This window comes from Solanum tuberosum, unplaced genomic scaffold (assembly GCF_000226075.1).
Source record: "Solanum tuberosum cultivar DM 1-3 516 R44 unplaced genomic scaffold, SolTub_3.0 scf00385, whole genome shotgun sequence".
In the NCBI taxonomy this organism is placed as follows: domain Eukaryota; kingdom Viridiplantae; phylum Streptophyta; class Magnoliopsida; order Solanales; family Solanaceae; genus Solanum; species Solanum tuberosum.
This window is the reverse complement of record NW_006239315.1, coordinates 485,795-502,743: the sequence shown is the minus strand read 5'-3', so window position 1 is coordinate 502,743 and position 16,949 is coordinate 485,795. Positions and strand designations below refer to the sequence as shown.

General features: G+C 34.8%; 1 protein-coding gene across 1 annotated transcript; it reads left to right on the top strand.

Moving 5' to 3' along the window:
• The first annotated feature begins 5,509 nt into the window (after window positions 1-5,509).
• Window positions 5,510-11,221, top strand: LOC102594735 (elongation factor P). Its single transcript, XM_006362288.2, has 7 exons — window positions 5,510-5,698; window positions 5,834-5,911; window positions 7,032-7,138; window positions 9,243-9,320; window positions 10,261-10,362; window positions 10,538-10,619; window positions 10,869-11,221. Exons 1-7 carry the CDS (start codon window positions 5,566-5,568, stop codon window positions 10,985-10,987), a joined length of 699 nt encoding a protein of 232 aa, XP_006362350.1. The 5' UTR covers window positions 5,510-5,565; the 3' UTR covers window positions 10,988-11,221.
• The last annotated feature ends 5,728 nt before the right edge of the window (window positions 11,222-16,949 follow it).

The window sequence follows — 16,949 nt, the reverse complement described above, 5'->3', positions numbered from 1 at the left end:
TTATAACATAAAATGAAAATGATTTTTCTTTATAATATCTTGTATGTCAATTAACAAAAGTAATATACTCATTATTTTTAATATAACTTACATAAATCATATAGTGTAAAGAATAAATTACATCATATTCCTACTATTTTTCTAATTATAATAATCCCTTAAAATTTGTACCTTCCGGATACATAAGTCACCATCCAGATACATTAATTCTCCATCCAGATACATAAGTCACCATCCAGATACACTAATTCTGATACAAGAAGAATCCTTTTGTTGCGCTAAAAAAGGGAACAAAATCTTTTTTGCTGCGCTTAAAAAGGAAAAGAAACGTAAAATTAAATATCAAATCCATAAATCACGCAATGCACTGCACAATGTATCATAAAAATTGAAATATAAGAGTCAAAAAGATAAATGTCATAATTTGATACATAATAAAGTAGTCAACATTGTATCTGTTATGTATCATATACCTATTATTGGAGCTTATACATAGTGTTCTAATTATAGAACATTATGATTTATGTATCAAGATTATTATTGGATAATATATACATATACATAACCTTCTAAGTTGGATAAGACTGAAAAAACACTAAAGATTGTAAATACATAACACACAATTGATTTGTTACTGTCTATATAGCCTTTTAAATTTGAATAGGATTGAAGATACATTGTAGAACTTGATACATATAAATGATACATTAGGTAGTGTTTATGTATCAAGTACATTTATATTGAGCAGGATAAACACTACTCAAAGATTCAACAATATTGTGGTTATGTATCAATATCTTAAATGTGAACATGATACATTATATAAAACAAAGGCTACTGTAGCCGTGATGTATCAGAGTAGTGATAACACTAACAAAGTCTAATTTAAGAATCAAAATAAATGAGATACATTGAAAATCTGCAAGTTTGATAGTGATGTTGTCACGTCCCAAGCCTACACCCTGGGCGGGACCGGCATTCGGAGACCATTGCTAGCCCCAAGCGAACCCTTGGCCTGACTTTCTTAACTCAGCGGAAACTTAACTCAACAGCACAACTCAATGCAATGAAAGGTTATAAAACAACCAACTGATGCATAACATGCCAAAAGGCAACTCGAGTCTCAAAATAGAATATTTACATATATACATAGATGAGAGACTCAATACTAACCGCCTGACTATCTATGAAGCCTCTACAATACTGAGGTAGATGTTGGGACAGACCCCGCAACATCCAGAACGGCGTGCAGGATGCTGACCCTGGGTACCTGTGTCTGGATCGTCATAAGATGCAGGCCAACTGGCATCAGTACATTGAATGTACGAGTATGCGAGCTGGGAAGCTAACCACAATAAAGGCTTGGAAAAGAGTACACGAGGACACTTACCTTGGCTCTGTTCAACTCATGAATAACTGAACTCAATATATAAAGCAATAAGACACATGCGATATATAAAGCTTGTAAAACTCTTAAAACATGACGTAAAAATCATATTTATAATATCATAAAATACCATGCTTCCTCTCAAGGTCTACTTGTGCAATGTATGAATGAAGTCCCATACCCCCATCCACACTAAGCAGAACCCTCGAGGAACCATACAATTTCTACTATGGAAGTTTCTCTAACCGACAAACCACCACTATGAAACTAAGTGGTGATACAACGTTTTACCTCACGTTGCTCGAGGACCATCCTATACCATGATATAGGAAGCTAACTTTACTAAGTGGATCCACTAGCTTAACTTTACGGGTTCATCTAAAAAGTATGACCCGTTAACTCCCATGTTGGCTACATGGTTCTTATGGAGAGTTGAGTTTAATATGAACTCGTATCCCCAATTCGGTGCTCAAGACTACTCCCAAAAATACTTTAGCTCATAAGTGTTTTAAACACATCTTTCTTTAGTTGAGATAATTACTCAAAATCTAGCCCAAAGGCTCACTTGGAATCGATGTTCCTTTTTCTTGAAAACTAGCACAAAGGCTCTTTTAGAAACATAATATCTTTCTTACTCAAATGTAAAAACATTTAGAAACTTCTTTGGGAATACTTAGTTCCCTAATAGCTTTTGAGAAATGAACTCAACTTTAAACTCTTGACTCAACTTGAACCTTGAGACTCTTTACTTAGCTTGAAACTCTATACCTTTTACTTGACTTGAAGCTTGAGTTTTAAAATGAAGTTAAAACATTCAATAAAGACTCTTGAACAACTTTGAAGACTTGCTTAACTTCTATGCTTAACTCTTAACTAACTCTCCTTGAATTGAATTATGAATTCAAGGTGTTTGATCACAGGATACGGATGAGTTCTTGACTTTTAGAGTACCTTGGAATGTTGAAAACAACTAGGAAACATAGGTACAATACCTAGGAACATGCATAAGAAAGTGGGGAATGAATGGGAAAACCTGGCACTCTTGGCGCTCTGAGAAGTGCGGAGCGCCAGACCAAAAACTTCAGAGGGGGCCTGCTGGCGTACTGAGAGGCTCGCCGCCCCAAGAGGGAAACTTCAAAACCCCTTTTGGGGCGCGCTGGCAAGCGCGACGCGCCAACCCCTCACCCAGAAAACTCGACTTTTGTCCCTTGTTTTGCCAACTCTAAACCACCGTACTTCAAGGGTTTCAACCCCAAACACTAAGGGTCATAAAATCCCTCAACATACCATAGATTTAACTCAAAACCACAACCAAAAACATGCTCAAAACAACAAGGGACTTCAACAACACCAACAACAACATCAACAACAACACAACCAATCCTTCTTTGACAATAAAACGAGTTTAGAGGGTGGGGGAAAGAACCAACCCAACCCTATGGACTCACATACATAGTAGGGATCACCCCCGACGATATCCACGACGGAACTTGCTTGATCTCCTTGCTCCTTCTTCTCTTTCTCCTCTTCTTCTCCTCTTCACTCTCAAGCCCTAGCTCTCACTCTTTTAAAATGGGACAAAAAAGTTCCAAAATAAGCCTAACACAACAATATAACCCCAAAAGAAATGGCTAGGGAAAAGACCAAAATGCCCTTAAAATTTCCGGACGGATTCCCTGCCAACTGCCCAACTTCCAAAGGGCATAACTCACTCATACGAACTCAGAATCATGCAAACTCGGTGGCGTTGGAAAGACCATTCCACGAGCTCCGCAAACCATAACTGGAACTACACCTAACTCATCCTGAGCTAGAAGTTATGACTACTCAAAGTTGGCCAAAAACTCACCATTTTCCCATACTTAACCAAATTTCCAGATTTTCCAAATTCTCCAAAAATAGAAAATTTACCAATTCTAAGCCTCTTCATAATTATTTCAAATCGTCGGTTGTTACAAATGTTTTCCCTCCTTTATGGGTGTTTTTACAACAGTAAATTTAGAACTCGAGTATGCATCATTTTTCGACCTTTTCGCTCTCAAATTTCATGATTAATGAGTCGTTTCGTTGTTTATATATATTTTCATGAAAGTTTTCATCATCAGAATTCATATGTATCAGAAAATTGTAGATGAGAAAGGCCAAAAAGTTTTTTTAAAAAAACGATAATTCAAGAACTGGAAAGAAAAAAATGATGAGGAAATAGTTCTACTTCTTTAGGAACTAGAAATCGATGAACTAGAGAGAGAATATATTTGAAATTCAAAAATGGAGTGATGAAGGCAATTGTTGATCTGTGGGAGTGATTTCAGGCGTGAAAATAGGAACAACAATCGCTGGGTTAGAGAGCTGTGCGTTATGTATCTGGAAAAGAAGAGAAGAAAAGGAAAATAGGGATTTTTGTAATATTTTGAAATAGTAGGGAATTTTAGAGAATATGGAAAGAAAGATTGTGTAGTTAGGTAATTTTTCCTTATTTGTATCATATATTATGAAGAGGTGTATGGAATTATTTATTAGATTAAATTGGAACCTTTTAACACCTCGCAAGATTCTATGTTAAAGATCTTAATCATTTGTTGTAAGTGTATCAACTTCAATCAGGTGATGTCCTACTTGATCGTGTTTATTAAGGTCCATTTTCAAGTGTAGGAAGTAGATCTCATGTGGTTTAAGATTATAAGGGACCTCTAGTACTAAGTTAAGTTCAAAGTCTTCCTATTGATTAAGTTTTTTCATGAGATCATACAAGGGACGATTTCATGGATAGTTTTTGAGTACTTGTTTAGATAGTTTTTGAGTACGTGCTTTCTATCAATAAATTAATAGTATACTTATATAGTTATTTGCATGAGCCCTCAGAATAGAAAAGATTCATATCTTTGAGTACGTGCTTTCTACCAATAAATTAAATAGTATACTTATATAGTTATTTGCATGAGCCCTCAAAATTAAAAATTGAATATTCAAAATTCTATATTAAAAATACTACAAGTTGCACTTTTCTAATATTGATATGATGCAAAAATACATCTTAAAATGTTGGTCAAAATTCTTTTATTACTCTTTCAACTAAATCATTATACATATCATTACGATGAATAACTATCACCTTATCCCAAGACTTTCAATTTTTTATAATCTCCTCTCATCCATCTAGTAATCATCATATACTATTAACATATTTTGAAGACATAATAAACAAAAGCTCTTACCAGCTGAGCTATTGGAATAAAACAACACTCCCCAAATGTATACTCCCAAAACAACCCCCAAATCCCAATATAACTAAGGTGCAACTATTTTAAGACTTAAAGATGGGACTATTTTATGTATTTTCAAAACTTTGGAACTAAAATTAAATATTTTTAAACTGCATAATTTTAATATTGAAAACACCTTAAACCTCTGTTTGGATCATTGTTATTCATTGTATTGTATTGTATCGTTACTATACCTATAATGTTTGTTTTGATTGTTACTTAAAATGTATTGTATTGTTAAATTTCGTTGTTATGTAACAATGAAAATCCCTATTTTATGGAACAATCGATTTGGTGTGTTCCCATTGTTATTTAATTTCTTTTTCCAATTATATCTTTATAAATATTTCAAAATACTATTTTACCCTTTATCTTATATTATTTAATTCTAGTCAAACCTCCTACCTAGAATAATTAAGGATATTTTAGTAAATTTATAAATTATAGTACAGTACGATACAATCAAACCAAACAATTAAAATGTTATTAAACAACAACAAACAATACAGTCTAGCTAAACATTATATCTACCATACAATACAGTACAATATAGTACAATACATTATGAAAACAATGAATAACAATGATCCAAACAGAGTAGTGTAAGTTATTAATTTTGTCTTCAAACTATGGATATGTATTAAAAACACTCATGTACTTGATCAACTCAATTTAGATACCTCCTCAATCTGGCGAGAATTTAAAAGCATATTTTCCTCATATTACAATATTAAGAGTGTATTTAAGTTTAATTAGTCAAATAAAATACTAATATTTTAAAACTGTCAGAGATAAACTAATAATTCGGGCCGAGTTTATTTTACAATTGAGTGAATCCAAGAAGTAATAGATAATTTACTTCCTTATCTATAGACAGGAATTTTTTAGTCCATTTCAGTCTCTTGAGGAGCAACAATGGCGGGACTCACTAATCTCAAGCTATCTCTGTTTCCCAATTCTTGTTCACTCTCCTCTTCTTCCTCTCTTTCCTCAAACCCATTTCTTGTTTCTACCTCCATTTTCCGCAGAACATCCCACAGCTTCCCAAGTAAGTAACTTTTAGCTTCCCCTAATTCTTCTCGGAGTAGTATTATTTAGTTGACTATGGCAATGTTCTTGTTTTTTTTCTACTCAAAACTTTTTGTGGGTGTTTTTAATTTTCATTTTTGGTCATTTTTTTCAGAGATATTCGCGTTTTCGAGCAATGATATTAAAGTGGGCAGCAACATTGAAGTGGATGGATCTCCTTGCAAGGTTATAGGTGATTAATGACCACTCCCCATATCTTATTATCTTTGTTAATAACCTAACATGATAATTATAACTTATTTTCTGCCTGAAAATTGAGGAGTAGGGGAAAGGGAAATGGGGGAGGGGTGAAAATTCTGGTAGCCAACCAACTGTACTACTAAGATTCCCTTCCTCATAGTGCATTGTTGCTAATGTGATTTTAGCTTTTTTATTGTTTGGTTATGCTAAGTGTCTGTTTGTTTTTCACAAGTAAAGGAAAGGGGTTATGAATTAGCTCTATTAATCTATGTAGTTTATGAAAAATCGGGGTTTAGAAAGTCAAGTAATTAGTATTCAAAGAAGTAAAATGTGCAATACTTTTTACAGTTATGGAAGTTGCTAAATTTTGGTGTGTTTGAAAGTTTATAGCCATGTATTATTGACAACCATATTTATCCTACTGATCCCAAATAACAGGATGATTACTACTGAAAATACACAAACTAGAGCAAGACTGGACGATTCCGAGTGAAGTGTAAGGTTTCATGATTACAATGAACGAACGAATAAATGGATTATGCTAAAAAAAAAAATTGATGGCAAGGGAAACCCGTAGCCGCTACCCTTTGGGTGCGCACAGGGTAAAACCCCGCTCCTATGCAGTAGCTCGCAAACCAGATAGGAGAGGTAACCCGCATTAGGTAAGCCCGGTGTGACGAGCTCGATCTAGAAGGCAAACCCCTTGCTTTCGTTGGCAAGGGGTTTCGAACTTGAGACCTCCAACATGGAAGTCCCAAGCCCAAACCACTGGACCACCCGAAGGGTTGGATTATGCTAAATTTACTTAGAGCATTGTTGGTCCACTCACACTCTAGGGTATACTAGCTGTTATAAACTGTTTGTTTTGCTGTTCAGATTTCTATATAGGTTACCAAGCCAATGCTTTGGGACTGTGATAAGCTCACACTTTTGTATCGTTGTACAATAGACTGTTATTTTACTTGTAGTCCATAAAGCAGAAGTAAAAAACAGATGATTTTTTGAATACAAATACATATATATGAATAGTTTGGTATTGAGTACACCTAAAATTTGGTTGACTCTTTTTACTGTTTGATAATTGATAATACTTATCATTTGGGTGTGTTTAGAGTTTCTTCATGTAAAGCCTGGGAAAGGGGCTGCATTCGTGAGGACCACATTGCGCAACTATGTAACAGGGAACAGCGTTGAGAAAACTTTCCGAGCTGGAAGTAAGGTAATATCTGTGGAACCACTATGCTTTTTCTCTTACTCTATATGTTTATATGCTCTAGTGGATTTTATTGCCAAGGTCACAACACAATGTCACATTCATGTCATCTACAACAAGAACTTGTTATGTAGCACGAGCCATTCATTTTTAATCAACCAATTGAGTTGTCGAGTACCTTCGAACAAACTGAGAAACTATGAATGGGCCATATATTTAGAAATGAAATAGTTGGTAACCTTTTGAAAATCACTTTAGTTTGAGTCTTCTTTTGAGTGTTAAGATGATTGCGTAAATTATCCAGAAAACCTTCTATAAGTGATAAAGAGTCTTCTTTTGAGTGTTAGCTGAATCTTGGTAAATTTTTTGTTAGGGGTAGCAGTTCCATCTCTGAGCTTTAGTGATGCAACAGATGAATTGCCATCTTATGGCTAGATATTAGCTTAACTCCACAAACTTTTCCATCCAGTAATCTTTAGCAACCTGTTTGTATTAAATTTTCTGAGAATTTCTTAAGAAAAGTGTCAAACTTTATATTTTCCTTTTATTATCATTGTAGTCGCACCTGAAATTATAGAAGTAACTTTTAATACAAATGAAAGATGAAAGGATTTCCAGCCACTATGGATAAGTAGGTATTCAAATTTTCTTTCATTGATGGTCTTATTTAGTTGAGTATCTTTGGAAGTTGGTGGTGAAGAGTTGGACCGTCGATCTCCCGAAGGGTGTCTGCTTGATAGATTAGATGTCAAAATACATGTCATGGTATTTATTTCTACACTCAAAATTTCTTGATTAGATATCATACCAGAGAGAAAGAAAATGTTTGAGAAGATTCTGTATGTACAATGGCTGGAAGTTGATGGATTTTGAATTGATGAAAGTTTCATGTTGACGGCATGGCTGATGGTACTGGTGTCTGACCAATCTGTGAAGACGCTGTGTTGAGACTACTGTGATTGTGAATACTGAATATTACTTTTAAGGCTTTCACTTTTGGTGTATATAAGAAAAACAATTAGTATATACAACCAGTTGACCAGTTGTTGAGATGTTCTGGAGCTTGTGGTGAACAAATGGCATTGGCTTGTGTTCATGATGATGCTGATGGTAGCATGAGCAGGGACAAATTGAGTTTTAAATGTCGTGATGAAGTTGATGATCATAGGGCTCTTTGAGAAGGAGAAAATAAGTATTTCTGGCGCTGATGCTGGTTACTAGAGAAACTTTGACAAAGTAATGCAGCTGCTGTAGTCATCATATTAGCATATAGCTTTTTCCTGGAAGGTGAGCAAATATCTTGCTCATCATGTAGTCTCTCGTCCGAGTAAGTGGCTCATTAAGTTGGAGATGGATTAGTTATTCTGAGGAGAAAAAATAATGCACATTATGAATTGACTAAAGAAATAATATTAAATGAATCCCCTGCTTTTGTTGTCAAGGGGCATCGGATGCTATAGAATGAAGAATCACATAAGAACCACAGTCGGGTTATGCAAAATTATAGAATGGTACTGAAGCAAGATATGTATCATGAGTCATGAGAGGTTATTAGTTTGCTTTCCGCCCTACAAGGTGGAAATCAACTTATGACATTGGGGAAAGTGTCATTTACCTTTTCTCAATGTGGGGATTACTACGAACTCTAGGACTGAGAATGAAAGATACAAAGCAAGAATGTACAACCTCAAACTTCATTCATACAATTCAAATAATTGTTATATTTACATTGTGTATATGGCTTAATACTCTTATCTCTTTTTTGTTGACTGAAAGAAACGGTAGCATTAAATCATGAATTATGCAACCATACTACAGAAAATAAAGGCAGAAATTCTTAACTTTGTGGTGTAAGCTCCTTTTAATAGGAATGCCATAACTAATCTTGTTGTTCGACTTTTACCAGGCAATAGAAAGTCTGTCGAAGGCAGTGTGGAAGTTCCTTTCCTTCCTGTTTTAGAACATAAAATACATTACAATCTACTGAAAGACTGTCAGATCTATTACATTGATAATAGACCTGCAACTTTGACGTCAGTTCTTTTTCTCAACCAAGTTGCCATTGCTCATGTGATTTTAAATTTCAGTTGACATTCAAATATCTCTGCAGATAGAAGAGGCAAATATCTACAAGGAGACAAAGCAATTCACCTACAAGGATGGTGCCCAGTATGTCTTCATGGATCTGGTAAAGTACAGTAACTTTTAATAGAATGCACAAGCTTATGCAAGTTACTTTTATAGAGCTCCCATATCCCAATCTGTTGAAGTGACACTCTGCTATCTTTCTCCCTCCTTCCTTCCAAAAGGAAAAAAAGAAAATGAACTAGCATAAACCTGGCAGCAATTATCTAGTCAATGAACTTGGTTACTTGAGGGATTATACCTAACTGTAGCAGCAATTCTCTTTTTCCTACTATTAGCCTTTGAAGTGTAAGATGCTACTTTTATATTCATAAATCTTTAGCCTGTATAGTATTATGGAGATTTTGTATTTCATCTTACCCTTTTGGCACATAAAACTAGACCCAAATTCAAGGCGCTTTAGCATGTACAAGTGTTGGCATCAAGGTTCGGCTAATTTATTTGGTTTTGGTGAAGTTCTAAATATCTGATCTATAGTTGCACCTCATAAATCCCTTAAGTTGTCGGCTCTGCCCTTTCTTATCCCAATTGAGCTAATGCTAGTCTGACAGGTTAAAATGGTTCATGCAGATACTTAAGAATAGAAGTATAGCTGTGCATTTCACAGATACTTAAGAATAGAAGTTTTACTCTTTTGTATGCTTGGTGTAATCTGAAACAGGAAAATGATTTACATACTTTTGTTAACTTGGTGGTCTCCCTTCATGGTTAAAGGGATCTGAAAGTCCTTTTTTCTGTAAGTATCTGTACCTTCTTGGTGCATATGGGCAAAATACTTATAAAAATACAAAAGAAAAAGTTTAATGTGGCTCTCTAATGTCGTAATTGGTTACATTGCTCGTGTGAATGTCGATCAAGTCCCCTCCAATTCTCCTTGTCCTTACCCACTTTTAGGAAGGATGAACTAGAATTTGGTTGTTTTTTGTTCCCCCTTATACACTCACTGTAAATTCTATGGTAACTTTGGGGCAATTTCGTTGCAGACCTCTTATGAAGAATATCGTCTAAATGAAAAAGATGTTGGAGATAAAGCAAAGTTTCTAAAAGAGGGCATGGACTGCACTTTGCTTTTCTGGAACGGGAAGGTATTTTCCAATGCTGAACTTATTTTAAGTATTTGCAGTTTCTGTTTTTCTACTTTATAAGTGTCAATTGGGAATCTCAGTCTCTCACATTGATCCTATATCTTGTCTTGTAGAAGCAATCTCTTTCATATATTTTTTACTCGTAATCAGTAAACTAAGGTTAATATTTCTGTAGGTGATCGACTTTGAATTGCCTATAACAGTAAAGTTGACAGTGGTGGACGTTGATCCAGGCGTCAAAGGTGACACTGCCCAAGGTAATCATTTACTGTTTACTAGCTTGAACCATTGAACTTGAAGTCCTAGAAGGAGATTTCAGAGGCATATACGCTTCATGTCCCTATGATTCGATTCTAATAGGGGTATAGCATTATAAATTATCCATGTCTTTTGGTTCGTCTCAGTGTCAACTATTGATATTCTTGACACTCTTCTTCCTAACGTATAGCTACTATGATGCCAAATATAAATATCTGGTTGTCAATATGATCTGTATTTTGTGGCAGGTGGATCAAAGCCAGCAACCCTCGATACCGGTGCAATTGTTAGTGTTCCATTATTCATAAATAGAGGGGAGGAAATTATGGTTGATACTAGAAATGGACAATACATGAGCCGCGCTTAGGTTGCTTCAGGATACAATTTTGTTACAACTGAAACTTTTTGTATCTGTATGTGTTAGAACCTAGTATTTATTTGCAGGTGTAACATTAGAGGTCCCCATTGAGAATGCTATTGGAAACCTTCTGTTTTAGTGTACAAATGGGAAAGAAAAGTAATCCTTGTTTTACTGCCAATTTACCTTCCAAACACAACTCTAAAAATATTGTGAGCAGTGAAACATTGGGTGAAGTTTTAATATGTGTTTGGTTATAATTTTTGGCTTGAAGTACTAGTCAACTTTCTTGCTTTTGCATTTACATTATAGTTTTTTTTTTCTTGTTTTTGTGATTTGTCTGTTCTTGGGCTTACAAAATAAAGTCTTTGTTTCAGTTTCTTTTTTTTTTTGTCTTGTTCTTCTGGCAAAATAAAGAAAAAGTCTTTGATACAAAAAGTTAGATTAGAAGCACTATTTTTTTTTGGCATTTATGTAGTTCATGAACAAACGAGGAAAAAACAAATGATGTAAATTGTAAACATCAAAGAATTTTAGGGTGCTTAATGCAAATAACTTATTAATTCACCGTATACCAGTGACACATGTACACATTAATTTTAATGCTAGCAAGAGACGTATCTTCATTTTCACTTCACTTCAAATGACACACTTACCCTTATGTAACTGATATTTTAAATCTAGGAATCATCTTCTCATTCTCACTTCAATCTAAAAAAAGTAGAAAAAATGTTGATTTGCATTTTTTATTTACTAGCTGTAACATTTTCACAAATTATGAGTAAAATGTTGTTTGCAAGAAAATTCAGTGGAGAAAATTTAGTATCTGATGAAGCGTCCCATCAAAATTCAAATCGGAGCAACCCCGCAAACCCTTCTATGCCTACTGAAATTATGGTTGAAATCCTCTTGAGGGTTTCAGTGAAATCTCTTTTGAAATTTAGGTGTGTTTCTAAATCTTGGCTTGCTTTGATCTCAAGCCCCGAGTTTATCAAGTCTCATTTGAGTTTATCAGCTAATAATAACACACACCTTAGGAATATAGAGGAATCTAACTTGGATTATCTCATGAAAAATCTTGATATATCTTTTTTGTTTGAGGGTTCAGTGAATGGGTTGATTTGTCTTGTAAATAGGGCAAAAAATATATATTTATGGAACCCAACTATAAGAAAGTACAAGAAATTGCCTGATCATAAAATTGAACCGAAGCCTCTTAGTCGTTTCATATATGGTTTTGGATATGATAAAATCCATGATGATTATAAGGTGGTGTTATATAATTTTGATGAGGTCGCTATGTATAGTCTAAAGAATGATTCTTGGAGAAGAATTGATTGTCCTCGAAATGAGGGGCGATTAATGAATACAGGTAAGTTTGTGAATGGAAAACTTCATTGGGCTACTACTAATGATCTTGATTTAAGGGTCTGGAGCATAACCTCTTTTGACTTGACTGATGAGAAATGGAGAAAGGTGGAACGACCATGTGGAAATGATATTCTCGTGCTGGGAGTGTTGGAAAGTAATCTTTCTATCATGATTCGTAGTAATGCGACAACTAACATAGAGGTGTGGGTAATGAAGGAGTATGAGAATAAAGAATCTTGGATGAAGATGTTTACTATCAATGATACTCTAGATCGTGTGGAATATTTTATTGCTCAATCCTTTTATTTGACAAAAAGAGGTGAATTTTTGGTTATGTCCATATTACATGATATACAATTCAAATGATAATTCAATAGGATGTTTAGATCTTAGAACATTTGATTTTGGTCTTCTTACTGATTTCTACATTCAAAGCCTAGTTTGTCCTTTTTCACAAAATTAATCAAGGACACAAAAGGAGACAAGTCAACAAAAGTTCTGATGATTGCAATTGTGGAAGTCATTTGTAAGAGTTCAACTTTATACATGTTGCAAAGAATTGTTATATTGTCTCTATTTATCTTGTAAGAATCCAGCTTGATATTATGCAAAGTCATTTGTAAGAAATTTACCCCACATCTTTATGAAGATCCTATTTAATCTTTTCTTTTTGTATATTTTTGTGAATTTTTTTCCTCATTATTGTTAATAGCTTATTGAACTTTTTCAGACATCTTTTCATTAATTTAGATATTTGGTCAATCAAAGATTGATTTTTTTCCACTTAAATGGTAACAACAAGGTGGGCGAAAATCAAAAGTTAAAAAATATTATTCGATATATATGTTGAATTTCCAACCCTTTCTAAAGAAGAAATTAGTTAACTACTTAAGTGTATAGACTCATGAAAAAACTTTTTTTTTTTTGTATAACTAGACCAATCTCATATAACTGGTAACAAAATACAAGAGTGAGTCAGGACAAATATAAGTCTGAATACTAGAAATTGTCTAGAAAAAAAGAAAAGAAAGTCAACAAACAATAGAAACTAGAATCTATAATTGCTGAACAAAGCAGTTCACTCTAAACTCTGGCAAGTCTCTTCAAGTCCATTGACTCAATTTCCACACGTACCTATAGCTGGGCATGTACACAAAAGGTGTAGCAAATATAGAGTGAGTATAAAAAATTGTCACGATCCAAAATGTTTCATGACGCCCATATTTAATCTTTTAGATAGACGAATGTCATGCTTCGAGCCTACACCCTGGACGTGGTCAGTACTCAATAACCATTTCTAATCTCCAAGTAAATTCTTGGCCTGATAACTATTTAGCGGAAGACTCATTCAAGCAGAAATAAGCTTTATATGCAGAGTTTAACTCATATATCTCAAATAGATCCAACTCAATGATTGAAAGTACTCAATGTTATAAATAAAACAGTTTGCAAAACATCTCAAAATAAAAGGGAAATACTGAGACTTCTCAACTCTAACTATCTATGAAGCCTCTAATACTAGGATAAATGTCGGGACAAGACCTACAACAACTCAACAATAACTGGAAAATAAATGTGAATTCCTCAGGAAAGCAATGAGGCTCACCAAAGCTATCTGAAGCGCAAAGTGATCTCAATGATACACATGTTGATGATTGATGATCCTGAACACTTGTATTTGCATCATAAAAGATGCAGGTCGAATGACATCAATACATTGAATGCACGAGTATGTAATATAGCCAAGGCAAAATAACTAAATGAAAGGACTGTAATAGATATAACATAAACTCAAATGAATGTATAGAATTAAAGGAATAGAATTATTTAGCTTTACAAAATACTTTCTCATCTCTGAACTTCAACATAATAAGTGATATATTTAAAATGCACTTTAACTCTATTGAGAGATTTTCTAACCGACAACCATCACTATGAGCAACGTGATGATATATCATCTCGTCCATGCTGCCAAAACTGTCGTATATCGTACCGGGATATAGAAACTCTCAACTAAGTGCATCCACTAAGCTCTGCCCTGAAGGCACTAAGGATTCATCTAAAAACTAAGATCTTGTACCCATGTTGGCAAGATATGGTTTATGGGGGATGTGAGTTGTCTGAACTCTCCCCCATATCGATGTTCAATACTACTCCCAATAATGTATATTCTTGCTCAAATGTATAAAAGCATACTCTTTCTCTAGTTTGAGATAATTTCTCAAACTATCCTCTTAAAAAAGTTAACTGCACTGAAATATCTCTGAGACTCATTGCTCATTTAGAAAACAAGATTTCTTTTTGCTCAATGTAAAAATACATTATGAGTTGAGATAATTACTCAAAAGGGGCCTCTTTAAGAGGTAATAACTCTGTACTTAATCTTTGTGAAAACTCTTTTAATTTTTCTCAAAAAAAGTCTACTCTTTTTCTTCATGTAAAAATGAAACATTTGGGAACTTAGTTCCCTTATACTCTTTCTCAAACTCCTCTGTACTTCCTCAAAACTCAGTTTAAACAATAATGTTTTGCTTAAAAGACTCTCAATAAGAATTCAATGAATACTCAAGAATAGGGTTCATGCTGAAAAATAGACATGAATAATCTATTCAATAATCGTAATACACAATTTACGACAATTCAATAATTAGACATAAGAATTCAATAATCAGCAACACACGAACTCAGAACTCAATATCAACTCATCTTAAGCATACTCAAATCTAAGGATAGAACCCTGGATTACTCTTTTACTTATTTAAAGTAGATGTAGGGCGTGAGGACGAACTAGTCTAATACTATGATAGTCTAACATACATGGAAAAATGAAGTTCTTGGCGAAATCGACGAAACTTGAAGAATGTTCGAACCCTACCTTTTCTCCTCTTGGAATCTTGTTCTAATGACTTGAAGTGTTAATGAACGTAAAATAATCGATTAACATTTTCTAAGACCTTAATTAGGTGTAAAATGCTGTGGTTTAAGCTTAGAATATGAGTTAAAATGACATAATTTAAGTACCAAATGCACATGTGAAAGACCAAAACTTAAAAGCTGATGAAGTCCCTTTCACAGATGACTTTACGGTCCATACAAAGCTTCACGGATCGTCCAAGTGTCTGTGAACCTTCTTGAGTTTTGGGGTTCAACTTCACGGGTTGGGAGACGGGTCGTGGACCTCTTCACGGCCCGTGAACCTTTCATAAAAAGACCTTCAAGTTCACCATTCACCACAGTTCGTTGTACGGTCCATGACACCCTGTACGGACTATACAACCTTCTGTACACATGCATTTGTACTCAATTGAAGCCTTTTCTATTTCAAATTCCAATTTATTAGGTGTTACATCGAACCAACAAATGCAAACCCTTACTTATATTAGATATTCAACTTATGAAATACGATAATAATGTGGAAACTGAAAAATTATTAATGTAAGAAATAAATTCAACTAGAGTTTATTACATATTGTTTTTCAAAACCTAAAAGCCATTACACCATGGTCACCTAATCCCCTAATACTAAGTCTCAGAATATAAGACAACCTAATAGATAAATAAAACAGCTTGTGTCCGAAAACTTACGACATCAGGCCATAACCGAGAGAAATCCTACACAAGATAGAAGGAATTGCTCACCCTAGAATCTGATATGTTGGAGACGGACAAGAGTTGAGGGTGAGTCAAAGTTGCTTGTAGACTTGTTGCACTCCACAAAAGAAAAACAAAGTAAAATACAAGTAGGGGTTAGTACAAGGCAATATTGTCACGCCCCAAACTCAAGGGGCGCAACTGGCTTCTAAGGCCAAAACTCAGGCCTAAGCCGACCCTGCTAAACCATTTGCTACTAGCGCATGGCAGTCACATGCATTTAAGAAAACAAACAAGTATATCTCGGCTTAAAACTAAGCCCTCGGCCGGCAAGGGCCCTGTCAACAGATCTACAAAAGAAACAGCTACTCCCAAGAGTTCATATAAAGAAATTGTCAACTAGCACAGAAGTCCTGATTGGGACGTCAAGGCCACCATGATCTCTATACCAAAACTGAAAGCATGTATATAACAAGACAATGCATCACACAACTAACAAGCTTCAGCAAACCAACAAACTAGGCCAGCATGGCCATAACGTAGTTATAAACCCTACACACTAGTCTGCAAGCCTCTAAGAGTATTAACGATTGGCGGGATAGGGCCCCAGACTACCCATAAAAATATGTACAACAAAATCTAATAAACCTCCAAACACTGGCAGCTCCGGAGGAAAGGGGCTAGCCAACCGGATAAAAGTCAATCCTGCTGCTGAGGAGGTCTACTCAGTCGTCTGTCAGGACCTGCATGCATGAATGCAGCGCCCCCAGGCAATAGGGCGTCAGTACAAAATAATGTACGGAGTATGAAAGACAATATGCTATGATCAAGTATCCTAATATACTGGAATAATCCGATAAATAAATCAAGGATAAGATAAGTGTACTGACCTGCTCCTAAATCTAAACTTATCAAAAATAATAAAACAACAACCTAACAGAGCCCCCTTAAGCTCGGCAGGTACAAACAACACACAAAACCACCTACCCAGGCCCCCATAAGCCTAGAA